General features: G+C 50.1%; 1 protein-coding gene across 5 annotated transcripts in view; it reads right to left on the bottom strand.

Moving 5' to 3' along the window:
- LOC121482971 (mastermind-like domain-containing protein 1) overlaps positions 1–14680 on the bottom strand; it is a 119527-nt gene that overhangs the window by 6204 nt on the left and 98643 nt on the right. For all 5 annotated transcript variants that reach the window (XM_041741152.1, XM_041741151.1, XM_041741150.1 and 2 more), the window contains one exon: positions 3494–3737. In XM_041741152.1, coding sequence (XP_041597086.1) covers positions 3494–3737 — 244 coding nt within the window. The remainder of the gene's footprint in view (positions 1–3493; positions 3738–14680) is intronic.

Raw genomic sequence — 14680 nt, 5'->3', positions numbered from 1 at the left:
GTGCCGGGTGACATCGACAGCGCAGCGTCACCTGAGTGCTGTGTGAGCCTGGGGGGGCTGCTCCCATGGTGGTCACTGCTGCAGGGCTGGGGCCCCGCTTCTTCCCTGTCACCCCCTCCTCCCAGTCCTTGCAGGGCCAAGCTGCCACATTCACAGACAGGCCTCAGGCAGGACAACGACCCTGGATGTTCTGGGGCTGCCTTTATAGAAGCTTCATGCTGATGCCCGGGAAGCTGCAAAGCCCTCGCCCAACTCTGGGGGCTCGTGGAAGGGCTAGTGCTTCATCTGGGTGTGCTAGGCCTGCCCACTGCCCCCCACTGCCCCCTGACACAGCTGAGCCTCACATGGTAACCCCCACCCCCCCACCAACAGGCCAGGGCAGATGCTGTGCCGGCTGCACCCTCAACCACCACAGGCCAGTGCCCCCTGTAAGCCCCGGTGGATCCCCTGGATGCTTCCTCTCCACTGCAGGGGGAGAAGGGTCTCCTTACAGATTCAACCACTTAATCAAGCAGAGGGGCTCTAATTGGATGGGAGGTGGGAAATGGGCACAGGGGCGGATGACCGGCAGGACTCACACACAGAAGCCTACAAAGGGTTCCTGGATTTCTGCCAGATTCAGACTGAAGTTATTTCCCCCATGACCCTCAGGAGGAGAGCATTCTGACTCAGAAGGGGATTCCAAAGGAACAGCTCCTGGGGATGGCAGGGAATGGATCCAAAGCCTTGTTTCATACAGCACAAGGAGGGTGGGAAGGAGTGGGGGGGAGGGGAGGGGGGGGAGCTTGTTTTCTACCTTTATGTAACTAGGGTAACCCGGCCTCCTTTCCAAGCCCACCCGCCCCCCACTTGAGTGTCCCCACTCGAGTGGGGACAGCCTGCCATCCAGAAGAAGGCACTCAGCCACCTTAAAGGTTCAAAGGTTAATGAGCTCTACTGTGTATGCTCCTTCCCCTATCACTCTACTCCAAGAAGCACCTTCTTCTATAGTTTCTGGAAGCTCGATTCACCCACCTTTCTGACTTTAGCCTTTGAAATGACAGCGTTCTCACCAGAGACCGTGAAACCAAGATCGGAATTCTGGGGGCTCTCACATCCATACAGATGGGGACACCTGAGGCCCAGGGGCTCTGGCTGGCCGGTAGCCTAAGGATGAAAGCAGTGCAGACACTTCCCCCGGGAGCCCTGTTTGGGGGGGGGGTGCTGATGCTCTGGGGCTACAATTCTCCACAAGTGTCCTTTGGAAGCCATGGGTGCTTCCTACAGTGAATGACAAGTGAGCTTCCTTGTTTCCTGGTCCCTCCCAACTCTCAGAGCCTGTGACTTAGTTTCTCCAGAAAGCCTCCAGAATGATGGGATTGAGGAGTGTTCCATCAAACTACCTCTCCTCTCTGTAGACCGCTGAGGCCAAGATATGGCCTTTCTAGGTTGCCTCTGCTCAATGGCCTTCCTGGGCCAGGAGTGCACCTACTGAGACGGGGTTGCAGTGGCTCTGGAGCCCCTAGAATGAACCTGCTCAAATACCGGATGGGCAGATTGGGTTTCCTTAGCAGCCCCGTAAGTCCCTCTGTCAGCCAGTGGACACACGTTTCTCATGGGATAGCACTGGGCTTCTCACTCCTGTGGAGCTTACAGTGGAGGGGAAATTATCCAAGAAGACCACTTGAGATGGTAACACATTTTCTAAAGAAAATCACAACAGGGTGAAGGGATCAAGAGGTCTTTCTGGGCCCCTTCGATCCCTGGGCCCGGGGACCTCCCCCACAGAGGTGGTGCTGCCCTCGGCTCTGGGCCAGTCTGCGGCTGTAGCTGGGGCTTCACAAAGTCGATGCCATCAACAGCAAACAGCAGAGAGCTGGAGGTCAGCTGTTTTACTCTCCATTTTCTTTCTACTTGATCTCCAACTGCGTGAACTCTATCCTCACTCCTCCCGTGTCTTGGTGCTTTCAGGGCAGCCCGATCCCGGAAGGGCTTGGTCTAAATGCTGGGAACGATCCTGGGGCCGAGGAAACAAATGTCTTTGCAGCTCGCCTTTCTTCTTTCCCACGTGGTGCCTGCGTTCCCCGTCTCACACTGAGTCTGGGCTTCCTGAGTCACTATGGCCCTCAGAGCCCCCAAGGAGGGCCCAGCTTCCAAAGCCTCTTTGGCAAGATTTGAGGGCCAAGCATCTGCCTGGCCCCCGTCCAGGGCCGGCCTGAAGGTGTGGCCTGGGGAAGAGATGCAATAAGGTAGGGGATGCTAATGGGAAGTGAGCTAGTCAAGGTGTGACTTGTGAGGAGAGGGCAAGGCAGGGAAGACGAGGGTGGGACACGACAACACCCCGAGCGGACCACATGTCCCCATTCCCATTAGTTTTTCGCTAATTCCGGTTCCCTGGGAGCTTTGTGCCGGACCCGATTTCTCAGGTTTCAGCTGAAGAGTGAACAGCTGAAGAGCATCGTGACTCTGAGAGCACAGCAAGGAAAGGGGAAAGGAGAGAGGAATCAATAGACCTTGAGCAGAAGGCACTGCTCGTTCTTCCCGGCTGCGCCTGGCGGCCTAAGGCGAACAAGGCTGTCCATACCGGAGCAGAATTTCCATTAAAGGCCAGAATCCCAGAGGCCCTTTCAGCTTGATGACCATCTTCTGATCACTATCACTTAGCAAATGCTCATTTCTCCAGTTTTTTTTTTTGTTTTGTTTTGTTTTGGTTTTCCTGCAGACAGGGCAGGCATCCTGTGCACACTCATATTTCTTGCAGCAGAGAAACAACTCCACGATCCAAACGGTGCTCACCACGAAGGCCCACTCTGGCTGGCGTCCACCCTCTTGTTCCCATGCCCACTAACGTGACTCTCCGGGGCAAGTCAAGCTGTTCCTTCTAGACTCTGGGGGATGAGCCAAAGTCATGGCCATCGTGGACAGGCTTGGCAGGGCTTCCTTCTGCCCTCTCTCCTCCTGCTGCCAGTCCTCCAGTGGGGTGATCCAGCTTCCCACCTCTAGAGCGAACACGTCTTGGGTGGGGTCAGAGAACAAACTGGGGGTGCAGAGTCCGCAGTGGAGCTGGCCGGAGAGGTGGTTCCCGAGCACCCGCCGGGTACAGAGAAGGCAGCTACTGGGGGAGGGGGGATCCGGAGGTGCAGAAGCACAGCCCCTGCCCCCCTTGGGCTCACAGTCTGGCTGCAGGGACACACAGGCAGGGAAGGAACCAGGGTGCTGGAAGGCTTACCTCAGGGAGGGAGCAATCGCACCCGGCCCAACCCCCCACTCACTTCCCTGGAGGTGAGGCTTGGGGCGCCTGCAGCACTCAGCTTGCTTGGGTGGTCTCTTTGCCAAAGACTGGCCGGGACACAGTAGAGAAAGCACTAGAGAGCCCTCCTAGGTGTACAGAGCTTTATGGGCTGTCACCTCCTGTGTTCCTCCCAACAACCCTGTGAGGCAGGCGGGCAGGCTGAGCAGGGGACTGCGTCCCGGTTGACAGATGAGAAAGCGAGGCTCAGGGGAAGTGACTTACCTACAGCGTCGCAGCTAGGCAGTAGTGGAGCAGGCACCTGCCTCCAGGCCTTCGGATCCCAGCCGCCCCAGGGCGCTGCCTCTGAGGTGCTGTGCGAGGAGGTGACTCGGGCCAGCTCATGAGCAAAGGAGCTGCTGGGCAGGAAGGACTCACTCCCCAGGGCCTGGCAGGATGGGGGCTGTCGCCCGAGGCTGACCTGGGGGTGCCTGGCTTCCCCAAGCTTGCAGGCTTTGTCTACATGAGTCTACAACAACCGATTGAACAATCCATCAGCTGCTTGGCCACACAATGCTTCTGACTGATCTTGTCACTGCCATGACCGCCTGCCTAGCGGGGTCGTTTGGGTGTTGTGGTTATACACACCAAGTGGTCTGGGGCAACGAAACCAAACAGCTTTGTGGTCTTAATTGTCTTGGGTCACGGACTTCTTTGAGAATAAAAGCTATGGTCTCTCTCCACAGAAAAAAAGCACTCCCCGGGGTGGTTCCCCTTTCCCAGCCCACCAACATTTTACATATAATTTCAGGGATTTTCCTGGACACTTAATACCCATCCATGAGATCCATGGATCTCAGTTAGGGATCCTGTGCCCTGATCAGTCATTGTCTCGTTGGAAACGGGAAGGAAGCTAGGTCAGATAGCTGGTTCATCGGCAATGACCTCGACCAATCCCAATCCCTCCCCTTCCCCTCCCCGCCCCCCTCCCAGAGCCCAACAGAGCACACAGTTCTAAACCGGTTTGCAGGTTTGTGTGTGTAGAAATGCTGAGGAATCTGCAAAACCAAATGGTGAGTGCACAACCAAACAGTCAAGTGTAAATCCCATGACAGATGAGTCCTGAACCGCAGCCCTCACTGCACTTCACCTTACCAGGGCCCCAAGGCTTACGGACTCGTGGTGGGGGGTGGGCGGGGGGGATTTCCTTGCCATCATGTTTTAGATGACAGGGATTCTTCCAAAATTGAACATAGGACCCAATTCTTTCAGCCAAAGGCAATTTAGAGACCTCACACTTGATAACCGTGTCAGAGAAAATTTTAAGACTCAAATGAGCTGCTGACCTAGCCCTCACATCCTGACAGACACACCAAGCGCTTGGCAATAGTGGTGTCCGAAGGACCAGGGGGCAGCCTGCCTCTGTGGGCTCTTCCTCCTACAGGCCATGGCCTCCTCCCTCTCATGCTGTAACACCAGGTTTGCATGGTAAACATCATCCACGTCTCCTATCATCCCAGTAGGAAGGGAAATCTTTCTCCCCCAAACTAAGCTAAACGGCTGGAATCAATTCAGTTCATTGCAATAAACACTTACTAAGCACCTCCTGCGCACACGTCCCTGCAATGGATGACAGGCCAGCAGATATTTGGATGTCCTGTCCGAAATAGCAGTAAAAATCGCCACCACTGAATTTATGGAGCATTTGCTCTGCGCCAGGCGCTGACCCAAGTGCTTTCAACATTTGGTCTCCGTCAGTTCTTTATGCAGCTGACTATGAGGCAGAAGCTATTATTGTCCATATTTTACAAATGAAGACACTGAGGCCCGGAGAGGTTAGCTAAGTTGCCCAAAGTCACACAGCTAGTTAGTAGCAGAGCAGGATGCAAACTTGAGGTTTGCCCAGTTCCCCCGCCCCACACATGGTTTGCCACGGTGTATGTGTGTGTTGAGTCAGGAACTTACCAGATCACAAAACGAGTCCTGAAACGTAGAAACCATTGAGACACACCATTTAGAAAAGTTTAGGCAAAGTGTTCCAAGGGGGGCTCCAGACAGATTCTTAAGAACAAATTACAAATACTTAAAGAGGGGATTGGGAAGACAATCTATCTACCCGGGGAGCTTCAGAGAGTACACCCAGCCTCCACACAGATACAAAACCAGAAAAAAACCACAAAATATCCCTAGCAAGTCAACTCAACGCACTCAGGAAAGGATACTTGTTCGCCAGTCGGACGGTAGGGGCCCAGTGCTCTTCCTCTTGGGGTGGTACAGAGCTGAGCCCACTGGCCACCTACAGCTTCCTCGTCTGTCCTTGGAGCAAGCTCATCCAGGACGTGAGCAGAAACGTTGCTTTCTACAATTGCAATTCTTCGTGCCTGCATTCCCGGCTCCTTGATCATTTTAGATGCTATCTGATAGCCACACTAGAGTTTTTAGAGTTTTTACGATCCCCAAATGCAAATACTACTAGAGTTCTGCTTGCCAGCCCACTCCATGATGACACAACCTCAAAGCCATGAATAGGGCTTATTTGTAGGGAGCTGAAGCATTTTAAGCTTTTGCTCAGGAATCCCTGGTAGCTTCATGTGACTTGTAGGGTATTAGTGATGGGTCAAGAAACAGGACCCCCCCCCCCCCGCCATCAGCATTAACAGTATGATTACAGTGCCTCAGTGGTTCATCAGGCAGAAAAATCTGCAGATGGCACATGGAGATTACCAGGGGTGGAAGATGCCCCAACAGTGTGGGCACTTCTATTTGAGCGATTGGGAGTGGGCCCAGAGCCACTCATTCAAGCTATTAAGGGGAGTAGACTGGGAACAGCACTTGGCGGGCCAATGTAATCCCCAGTTGAAAAACGAAATAAATAAAATAGATGAGATTCAATCTTGACTCTGACTGACTAGGAGCTTTATAACTGATGCTCATGCATCTTCTCGGTTTTATTTAAACCGAGGGAAATAAAAAAGCCCTTGCTTATCACACACCTTATAAATATGAGGCCCTACTTTCAAAGAAGAGACTACCAGGGACATTTCAACTCCTTGAGGTTTTCAAATGTAAAGTCAACCCATCTCTTTCTTTGGAATCACTGAAAATCTCAGAAAAGCAAGTCAATGAACAATTATTGGTGGGCATGGTCACTAGCTCTTAGACTGCCTGGTTCCATGTGACTCCAAATTTTGTAGAAGTAGGCCATGGCATGGATGGTGTCTGGTAGTATTTGTGCCTAATTTCACAGAACTCCCATCCACCCAGTTCTCTGGATCCTGGGCTTTCCATGATTGCCAGAGAGCTTGCTGGACTGAGGTTGGCCAAGGGTCCTTCCTCCTGGAGAATCCTCCAATGGTTTGTAGCTACCTAGGGATGCAAGCACATCCTGCTAAATTCTGCTCTTAGGGCTGTCCATGACCTTGGCCTCTTGTCCTCTCGGCAGCCCTAAGAACCAGGTTTCATGTTCCATTGTGTCATGTGCTCTGTCCTCCAGTCATGCCAGTCTCCTTTGAGCCCAACAGAGCTCTCCAGACAGGCTGCCATGTGTGTCCAGCCCTCTGAGCTGGTGCCTCTTGATTCACTTAGCCTAGAATAATACCCTTTCTTCAAGTTTTCACTCTGGGACTTCTGCATATCCTTTGAGATCCAGTTCCTCTACTCTGGAAACTCTGCGTCTCCTTTGGCCCTGCATCTGTGGCTGACTGAACACCCATGCTGGGCCAGGTCTTAATGATCTCTGAATCCCTCTAGTGCCCAGACAGTGCCTGGCACAGGCAAGGGGCTCAGAAGATACTCAGAGAATTCAACTGACCTTACTCTGTTAGGAGCTTGGTGTGATGTCCCAGGCTCTTGGGAGATGGTGATCTGGTGAGGACCGTGCTGGCCTCTTTCTGGGATGAACGTTAATGATAAATGGAGCCTTACCTCTCATTTAATAAGCACATCTATTCAGCCCTTTTCAACACTGTTGTGTTAATAAAACCCAACGATAGAACAGAGTGGGATCATAACCACACTGTAAAAATAACATCAGCTAACAAGGAAGTAGAGAGGTTTACCCAGGACACACAGAGGCGAGTGGTACAGACCTGCATCTGATTTATAGAGTGGCCAAGACCCAAGCAACTCCTGGGCTTGGAAGTACAGAGGCTCCTTTTCTGCACGTAAAGAGGAGAGTCCAAGGTGTCCTCTTTCATTGACACTGGAGTAACTCCACCTTATTGGCTATTCTGTGACATCACTGTAGTTCAAATGGGCTCTGGGGCACGAAGCGAAGGTTACGACTAACTCCCATAGACACTCGGCTGCTTTGCAAGATATAGATGGTTGTTCTAACTCTATAAATGATGGACTAGATTAGATATTGGTCCAGTCTTCCACACCAGAAGATTCAGATGGAGGTCTATGTGTATTCACAAGGTTCTAGTTGTGTTCTATAATTCTACCAACTTCTGGAGCCTTGCAGAGTTCTAGACCGAATCATCCAGGAGTTAAGGTAATGAGTCTTGAATTCCTTTCTTTCCTTTTTCTGGCCTTTGCTAACCATGTAACAGAGGTGAGCAGAGAAAGCTCAAGAGAAGGAGCTGGAGTCTTGGCACATATGCCAGAGACTCTCTAAGCCTCGGGTCCTTCAGGGTTGAGCCGACTTCAGAAGCCAGCTCCAGTTGTTCAAGTCACTGGTGAGATGAATGTACTAGGGTACTAAATGTTATCCAGATAGCCCAAAGAGGTCAAGGCAGAGCTGTGGAAGAAGCTGAATCTTTGGGCAAATCGGTGAATGCCCCTGCATGTCAAACAAGTGACAGGAGACAATTTTATAAATTTGAAGTAATGCTTTGGGAAAACAGGAAAAATGTGATGTGAGTTAGACTTCTTGGCTTTTTGCTTGCCATTTTCCTACTTGGCCAAGTGCAAAAGGGATTTCAATATATCACAACCATGTGTCTATTAATAGAAATACAAGAAAGCTATACAACTCAAGTCTAGGATGTTGTAAGGAATAAAATCACAGAAGCTCTATAAACAGCATGGTCCAACAGAACTTTCTGAGATAGTGTTGAATCATCCTCCCAGCAAGAAAAGAATGCTCTATACCTACGCTGTCCAGTATAGTAGCCACTGGCCACACGTGGCAGACGAGCACTTGAAATGTGGCTAGTGCAAATGGAAAACTGAATTCTTAATTTTATTTATGTTTAATCAATTTAAATTGATTTAAATAGCCACGTGGGGTTGCTGGCTACAGTACTGGAGAGCAGAGCTGTTTGGCACAGTGGCTAAGAGTGCATGCAGGCTGTGGAGGGAGAAGGTCTGGGCTGGAATCACGGACTTGCCACTTCTTGGCCATGTCATTGTGAGGAAGCTACTAACTTTTCTGTGCCTCAACTTGCTCATCTGTAAAAGAGGGGTCATGGTTGTACTTTATTCGTAGCGTGGCAGGGGTTATGAAGATTACTTGGATGAACACTAATGCAAGTGCTTTCCTGTTGCATGCACTCTCTGAAGATTAAGCTAGTGGGGGGTCTTCATTACCCATAACACCTCTGCCATGTATGCAGCACTTTGCCCAAGGTCACTCCTTAGTAGATGCCAGAGTCCGGACTAGAACCCAGATATTGTCTAACCTCAAAGCCCACACCCTGGTTTTTCTTGATCAAATTGCCCAACTGAAACCTTCACTATTATAATAAGCAGACCAGCAGTGAGAGGAATCTGGAAGGCCGCTAGGGTTCCACGGCGGTGGAATGGCTGCTGGGTTGGCTGTTGTGTGATCCATGTGTTCTCTTCGCAACAACTGTATCCTAAAATTAGGAGAACTCCAAGTTGGGGCATTTCTGTTATGATCCATATGGTAGAGGGGGTGGGAGGGAGCTAGGGTTCACTGAAGAGATTCTTCCAAGAACTCTAGGGTAGTGCCAATCCCACCCACTGGGTGGAGCTTTCCCAAAAATTTGCATCTTGTTAAAGTGTCCTTGGACTCTGGATGCAGGAGCTGGGAGAGTTTGAGCTTTTCTGGATTTTCTCCCTTTACAAATGTATATAATCTAACTTTAATTTTTCAAAGTCTAGAGCTGACTAAAATTGATGGGGCCTCGAATCAAATTCACTTAGTCAAATCAAGTTCCCAGACTTGGGATTTAATCACAGAATGAAGTTCAACTGGTAAACTGCTACCTTGGTGAGAGAACACAAGAAGGCAAAATCAATAATGTATACATCAATTAAGGAATGAAGGAATAAATATCCTTTCTGCAGCATGAATTCTAATGAGTAGGCAGGTGGCCCGGTAACCGCTGAGGCTAGAGACGCATACTCCTCGGTATCTCCCACAGTGTTGGGTTCAGAGGATGTCTGCAATACTCTTCTGATACTGGGGCTGGCCACTTCCTATGGGGTGCTCTTGTAGTGGGGCCAGTGCAGTGCCTGCTGTCAGTCACGCTGGGTGATGAGCTAGGAAAGCTGTGGCTGGTCAGGCTGGGTGGGCCCCGGGGAATCATCCCAGGAGCAAGATGAGGTCAATGGCACTGCTTGATCATGAGACTGTAGAAACCTTCCAGAAGCTGTCAGAGCAACTAGTGCCCCAGGCCTCTCTTGGCTGCCGAGGCTCTGGATTCCAGATGGCTTTGAGGCCCTCCCCTTTACCCAGCCCTTGATGTCCTCCATGTCTCATGATCAAGACAGTGATGGTAACGCCTACTGTGTGCTGAATGTGTACAAATGTGCCAGGCACTGAATTACATGCTGCAGTTTCATTTAATCCCATTTAATTCCCAAGGCAACTCTGAAAGACGGGTACCATTACTATTCCTTACTTTATAGGGAGGAAAATAAGGTTCAGAGAAACAAAGCCAGTTGCTCCAAGTCACACAGTAGGTAAGGGGTAGAGCTGGAAGCCAAAAGTGGGTGCGACCAGCTCCCAAATCCAGGCTCATAATTACAAATACCAACAACGCAATGTTTGAAGCCTAACCCTTATGCTTACGCATATCCACATTCTTCCCCCTATAGTGCCTCTCTGCTGGCTACAGTGAGCACTGCTGACAGGCCCCAGGGTGCCAGAGGAGCCATCCAACTCACCATCACATTCGGGCAACCGAGGAAGGGAGCGGCAGGATTTCCTTTGGAGACTTCCGGATTTAGACAGCCGATTTAACACGAGCATCTAACTCTGCTCCCTCCCAGAGCCCCACTCAAAGTGTAGTATGGGCTTGGTTTTGTTTTTAAAGACACAATCCCTCAAAGATAAGGAGGACGGGGTGGGGGGGAAGGACAACAGCACAATAGTTTCCCAAGTTAAAGAAGAGCTAGAACCAAGGTGAATGGTCTACACAGCCCGAGGAAACTGAATCACAAGGTATCAGAGGGGAAGGTGGAAAAGTAGCTTGGCCTGGATGGCCAAAGCTTCATTGGGCTCAGGAATAAGAGGCCCAGGTTACCTCTGGAAGAGGGTGGGAGAGGACGGAGGTGGCCAACCTAGTGGGGTAGATCCTGAATCTCCTCCCCCACTCTTTATCCATGAGTATCTGCCTCTCCCCATCCCTGCCAGAGATCTGGCTTGATCATCTGCTGCTGAATTCCTGCTCTACCTTCTAGGTTGTGCTGCCTGAGTCAGCTCAGGACACTAAGTTCACCCCACAAAGGTGTCCTGTGTTGACCTATACCTGGAGGCTGGAGGAATTGGAGGCAGGCTGTGGCAAGCTTGAAAGCAGAACACAGAGCATCCCAATCCCTCCTGCCATATTACTTCTGGGTATCCAGTACCATGCCCATGACTGTGTCAAGCGTCCTGATGGTGATGGGCTCTATAGATGCCCAGGTCCACCATGCGCTGGGCCGCTGACTTCCCTAAAAGGGGAGCTGGGGGCAGACAATGACCAGGACCACCCAGCTTCTCTTCTGGAAGCCTTCAGACAATAGTGGCACCAAGGCTCTTTGCTGCTTATGCATCGAGCTTGTGCTCACTGTTCAGTTCTTCAAAATGAAGCGACTGCCTTTTTAGAGTATATTCCCAAGCAATGGAACTATATAGCAATGCAAGAGAATGATTCCACTGGGATCAAGAGAGTGGTTGCCTCTGCAGGGAGGAGAGGCTGGGATCACAAGAGGCACATGGCAGCTGACTCGGGGAGGGGGGCAAGATTCTATTTCTCAGCCTAATCGGTGGTGACACAGGGTTTCACTTTACACTTCTACTTTCAGCTGGACATATAGGCCTTGCATGCCTTTCTGCATCTATGCTGTATTTCACAATAAAAGAAAAACCTACATACACAGATGGATGCCAATAACATGAAATACATGTTTCTGCATAGAAAAACCAATGAAGGGCACCTGGATGGCTCAGTTGGTTAAGCATCTGACTCTTGATTTGGGCTCAGGTCAGGATCTCCGTGCTGGGCGTGGAGCCTGCTTGGGATTCTTTCTCTCCCTCTCCCTCTGCCCCTCCCCCTGCTCGCACATGCACTCTCTCTGTCTCAAAGAAATAAAATCTTCTTTAAAAAGCAAAAAATAATGAAGTGCTGTATGCAACATGTTAACAGTAGTTGCTCCTGGCTTATTTATGTATTATACATTCATATATTTTAGCATCTCATGGAGTTGGTGTTTTCTCTATACTTGCCTGCTCTTTCTAAGTTTCCTACAAAGATTGCTCTTGTAATCAAGAGATGGTAAAATGTATCAGAAAATGACAAAGTCCCCATCTAAAATTGAAACTAATGAGGAGCAATACAAAACAGATGGGAGAACTCATCTGTGGAAATCTGTGCAGACAGCAACTACCTGAAGAGATTGGTGACTGCCTGATTGACTAGAAAGGGCTCGTGAAGCTCACCAAGAGGCCTGGGGTGCAATCCGACAGTTGGCTCTTGGAAGTCAGGAGAGTCGTTATCTCTTGGGAAGTGGGAAGAGTACATAGAAAGCTTCTAAGATATTTTGAATGTTTCATTTCTTAACCTGGATGGTGGGTACATGGTGTTGGGTCTTCTTGTCATATGCTTTATATGCTCCTCTGTACATGTCGCATGGATTCAAGACCATGATTAGAAAAAAACCAGGAATCATGTAAATAGAAAATAGGGTGCTATGTCAATGGAACAACTCAGATTCATAAAAAAGTCATCAGTTACAGGTTAAGAAAAAAGTCACTTTGGAATTTTCATCTTATTTTCTTTTCTGTTACCAATCCCAGCTCTCTGGGATGCTCCAGTCAGACAGGTTTAGGGTGGGGTCAAGCCTAGAAGGACCTAGTACAGCACAAGTCCCTACAAGACATTTAGGGTTGGCCTGATGGTGGGTCTCTGAGCTCTGGCAAGAATGCCAGTATTTCCAGGGCTCAGGATTCCTTTCCCAGATTTTGTCCACATGGATGTGTAAGTAGGTATTCTAACTACAAATGAACTCATGTTTTCCTACGATGCCAATTTCTCACATGACTCCCTAGCTGGTCTCTTTCCTTCTCAAATCTTTGTGGTGGCGGGCATCATTTTCTACTTTCCCTTTACTGAAAGCCTCATCTTCTGTCTTTTTCTGACCCATTCTGTCTCCCTGGGGCTGAATCTTCATCCTATTACCCCAGAACTTGAAAGGAAATGAGAGGTCCCCTATGTGAGTCACCCTTCTCTGGAGATGGAGAGGTCTGTGGTTTGCTCAAGATTGCCAAGCAATGGATAAGTCTTGCTCTGAGAAAACCACCTTGGTGATCATGATATCTCTCCTGCCAGGTAAATATAGTGGTTGCCAAGGACTGTGGGGAGTGTGTCATGAAGAGTTATTGTTTAATGGGGACAGAGTTTCAGTCTTGCAAAATAAAAAGAGTTCTGGAGGTGGGTGGCGGAGATGGTTGCACAACAGTGTGAATGTACTTAATCCCACTGAGCTGTACACTAAAAATTACCACTTTTATGTCATGTGTATTTTAGCACAATAAAAAAATCAGAGGAAAAAAAAGGCAGCCAAACAATTTAAAGACAGTCAGAGAGTCTGAGAGACACATAGAAAGCACCTATCTCCACTGTTTTGCAGGGACTCAGTCTCTAGGAGTGGCACCCTGCATTGCCACCTTCTGAGAAACACTTGTTGCTACTAACTCCCTACTTGGGCTTTGCCCCAAGTCAGAGGAGACTGGAACTCAGCCCTCCTGGTTCCCAGTCTGGGGTGCCTTCTTGCAAGCCCTTTATCTCAAATGAAGCCACTTCCCCTGGGCTAAATGCCAGGACAGGAGAAGAGAAGGGTGGCGGGTAGAGTATGCAGCATTGGTGCGTGGCCGGGTGGAAACATATCTATATGCAAGGCAGATAGCACAGGGAGGAAGAGAAGTGAGTAGACCATCAGAAGGCAACCTCTTTCAACACCTGTGTGATTCTCAGTGAGAGGAAGAGCAAAGGGCACCCCGTGTTTCTGAGTTAAAAAGGCAGAGCAGTGCTGGGAAAGCCCTTCTCTGTACACTGCTGACAGCCAGCACACCCTCGCCCCCGGTAGCCTGCAGGCCTGAGCCCTGGAAATGGCCTAAAGCCTCAGTGCCTGGCTCTGGGGTGGTGGGTGGGGGCTCTCCAAATGCATTTTGAAGACAAGCAGCTTTTGAGGCCATGGTGAACGTATCCAGAGGAAGCTTAGCCAACTAGGCCTTCTAGTACATCTCCATCTGAGATGGCCAGATGTGAGGCCAAAAAGAAGACACACTTCACTGCATTCTGGCCCTGCTGTGTCTCTCTCCCTGACTCTCTGAAATGTCTGCCTTCTTTTTCTTGTTCTACCAGGAAGAGCCAGGACTCAGTGGCAAGAGCTCTCAGTGGGCTGGGTTCTGCCAAAAGCCAGGCCAGCCTGGCCCTTAGATTCTCCAGGAACAAAGGAACAGTCTCATTCCTCTCTTTTCCCCACTCGTCTCCACCTCCCAGCCTTCTGGCCTTTGGCTTCCCTGGTCCTTGCCCATATGTTCTAGTCATTCGCATATAGAGATGGCCACTTGGTCCAGATTACACCAGTGTAAGTCAACAGCCTGAGCTCTGAGAGTTGTCACACACTGGCACAGGGGAGGGACTCTTCCCCCAGAGAATTTGGAGGACACTCCTACCCACTCACAGCAAAAAGCCCATCTACTTGGCTTGGTAGTAGATGATCGGAGAACTAATGGAACCAGGTTGGTCCAATGGCACCAATCAGTGAAAGGCAAGGGAAAGTGCCAGGCAGGGGAGACAGGAGACCTGGGCTCTAGCCCTAGCTCCTGCTTGTGCTTGGCAGCTGGGTAGACTCAGGGAAGTTCCGTTGCCTCTCTAAGCCTGCTTTCTCATGCAGAAAGTAGGGGTCACAACAGTGCCCACTGCCAGGGGCTGTTGTGAGAATAGGAGGGAAGGACAAGAGGGAAATTCCTCGATATGGGCTGAGTGCAGAGCATGCACATGGAAGGGGCTAGTTCTACCCGCCATCCCTGCTCCCGCTACTGTGAAGAGCTCTGGCTTAGAAGTCGGGTGACTT

This window comes from Vulpes lagopus, chromosome X, assembly GCF_018345385.1.
Source record: "Vulpes lagopus strain Blue_001 chromosome X, ASM1834538v1, whole genome shotgun sequence".
NCBI lineage: Eukaryota > Metazoa > Chordata > Mammalia > Carnivora > Canidae > Vulpes > Vulpes lagopus.
The sequence above is the reverse complement of the archived record's forward strand: the minus strand, read 5'-3'. Positions and strand labels throughout refer to the sequence as shown.